At 35.5% G+C, this 2782-nt stretch overlaps 1 protein-coding gene across 1 annotated transcript; it reads left to right on the top strand.

Moving 5' to 3' along the window:
* The first annotated feature begins 468 nt into the window (after positions 1 to 468).
* On the top strand, positions 469 to 1450 carry LOC132799413 (protein FAR-RED IMPAIRED RESPONSE 1-like). The gene is made up of 2 exons (XM_060811220.1): positions 469 to 901; positions 957 to 1450. Exons 1-2 carry the CDS (start codon positions 469 to 471, stop codon positions 1448 to 1450), a joined length of 927 nt encoding a protein of 308 aa, XP_060667203.1.
* Positions 1451 to 2782: the final 1332 nt, after the last annotated feature.

The raw sequence follows: 2782 nt of genomic DNA, 5'->3' as shown, positions 1-2782 counted from the left end.
TAGATGAGGCACTTGAGTTTTACAGTAAGTATTCAAAAGAGGCGGGATTTAGTGTTCGTAGCAATTCCAGTAAGAGAAGTAAAGGTACCAATGAAGTTATAAGGAAATAATTCGTTTGTTATAAAGAAGGAGAATCTTCTAAAAAGGGCGGTAAGAAAAAAAGGTGTCGGGGGATAACAAGAGATAATTGTAAGGCAAAATTAGCCGTGGTTATGTCCAAAATGGGGAAATATGTCATTAATGTATTTGTTGAAGAGCACAGTCATCCATTATCAAGCCCTAAAAAAGTACATTTATTGAGGTCACATCGTAATGTGTCTGAAGCCAAAAAATCACTGACACAGCAGTTTTCAGCAGCAAACATGCCAACTCACCAACAAATAAGTATTCTTGAATTTGAAGCTGGGGGTATAAAGAATCACGGGTGTACGAAGAAGGATATTTATAACTACGAAGCTAAGTTGCATAATGGAAATGCGAGGACAAGATGCAGAACTATTGAAAGAATATTTCCTAACAAAGCAAGAAAGGGATCCATCATTTATGTTTGAAATAGATACAGATGATGAATGTATTAAATTGAAGCGTTATTTTTGGTCTGATTCGGTTTGTAGAAGAGCTTATGGATGTTTTGGTGATGTTGTGGTATTTGATACAACTTACAACACTAATCAGTATGGTATGATATTTGCACCTTTGGTTGGGGTTAACAATCATGGTCAAACAGTGATATTTGCATGTGCATTCTTAAGCGATGAAAGAACTGAATTTTTTGTTTGGTTATTTGAGCTATTAAAGAAGAGCATGCCTGCAAACACCCCAAAGATGATTATCACCGATCAAGATCCTGCAATGACAAAAGTTGTAGCTCAGAGCTTACCGAATACATCCCACAAGTATTGTAGTTGGCACATACTTGAGAAGTTTTCTATATATTTAAATGCAATCACTTACAGGGATTTTTACAAGGATCAAACACTGCATTTGGGAATCAGAATGTCTGAAAAAGTTTGAAAGAAAATCGGCTTCTATCATCGAAAAGGTGAACCTACATGACAATGAATGGTTAAAGTCAATATTTGAACTACGTTCAAGATGGGTGCCAGCATATGTTAATCATGTATTCTCAGTTGGAATGTCAAGTAGCCAATGTGCAGAAAGCCCTCATGCATTTTTCAAGATTTACTTTTTGAAGAAAAATTTATTAATGGATTTTATACTTCGATTTAATAGGGCACTTGCACATCAACGTCACGAAGACTTAAGTGCTGATCATATTGATATTAATGAGAAGCCTGTTTTGAAACTGCCATTGGAAATGGAGAAGCAAATGGCTAAGATATACACATGCAAGATTTTTTATAAGTTTCAAGATGAGTTGTGGCATAGCTTAGTAACAATGCCACAAATTGTTAGTGAAAATGATACACATAAAATGGATACAGTCTAGAGTTGTCCAAATGGAGGTGCTCCAAGGTTTCGGGAAATTGCTTATGAAAAAATTTTGGACTATGCATCATGTAACTATAAAAATTTTGAGAGTGAAGGGATTCCATGTAGACATATTTTGGCATTTTTGCGACTGTTTGGTGATATTCCTTTGCCGAATCAATATATAATGAAAAGGTGGACTAAAGCTGCAAAATCTCAAATAATATACGACAAGGAAGGTTTCGAGATAACTGGAAAAGGTGGTTCAATGTTAACATGGCAAAATAAACTATTCAAACTTTTTCTTAGAACTCGTTGATAACATCATGTCAAATGAAGAGGTAGCTGTAATTGTGAATGATGCTCTGCAAAGTTTGGTTGATCAGTTTAAATTCGTAGGTGGTAGCACAAAGAGTGGAGGCATTTCTGAAAAAGGTAGTAATGTTAATGACACAACTCTGAAATACCCATCTCAGGTGAGGGCAAAAGGATGTGGAAGAAGATTAAAAGGGGGGAAAGAGAAGGCAACAAATGCTGCTAAGTATAGAGGTCGACATTGCAATGGATGTGGAAAAATTGACCAAAAGCACGACAAAAGAAATTGTCCAGTCCTTAACAATCGGTAAGTTTTTGCACCGATTTTGGTCAAAATAATTACTGAGGAATTCAAACAAACTTTGCAAAATCATGTAAAGAATAAAGCTAGCACAAAAAGATATGTCATGTTTATTAGGGGACCAACACCCATGCTACGTTGACGCCTCATCGTCGTCTTAGGAAGAAACGCCGATACTAGATCAACGACCACTCGTCAGCTTAAGTCCACAAAATTAGGATAATTTATTGACTATAATACCTTTTTAATTTCGTTTTATTCTTGTAAGTTTTTGCATCAATTTTGGTCAAAATAATTACTGAGGAATTCAAACAAACTTGGCAAAATCATGTAAAGAATAAACCTAGAACAAAAAGATATATTAAGTTCATTAGGGAACCAACGTCGACGCTACATTGACGTTTCATTGTCGTCTCAGGGGGAAACGCCGATGCTAGATCAACGACCACTCATCGTCTTATGTCCACAAAATTAGAATAATTTATTGACTGTATTACCTTTGCAGTTTCATTTGATTCTTGTAAGTTTTTGCACCGATTTTGGTCAAATAAATTACTGATGAATTCAAATAAACTTTGCAAAATCATGTTGAAAATAAACCTAGAACAAAAAGATATGTTATGTTTATTAGGGGACCAACGTCGACGCTACATTGACGTTTCATTGTCGTCTTAGGAGAAACACTGATGCTAGATCAACGACCACTCTTCGGCTTACATCCATAAAATTAGGATA

This window comes from Ziziphus jujuba, chromosome 9 (genome assembly GCF_031755915.1).
Source record: "Ziziphus jujuba cultivar Dongzao chromosome 9, ASM3175591v1".
Lineage (NCBI taxonomy): Eukaryota > Viridiplantae > Streptophyta > Magnoliopsida > Rosales > Rhamnaceae > Ziziphus > Ziziphus jujuba.
The sequence above is the reverse complement of the archived record's forward strand: the minus strand, read 5'-3'. Positions and strand labels throughout refer to the sequence as shown.

Bases quoted from the DNA above. Each gene is read 5' to 3' on its own strand.
- LOC132799413 (XM_060811220.1), top strand. From the start codon at position 469: ATGGAAATGCGAGGACAAGATGCAGAACTATTGAAAGAATATTTCCTA. The intron at 902-956 runs GTAGTTGGCACA...AATCACTTACAG, and splicing joins GAATACATCCCACAAGTATT to GGATTTTTACAAGGATCAAA.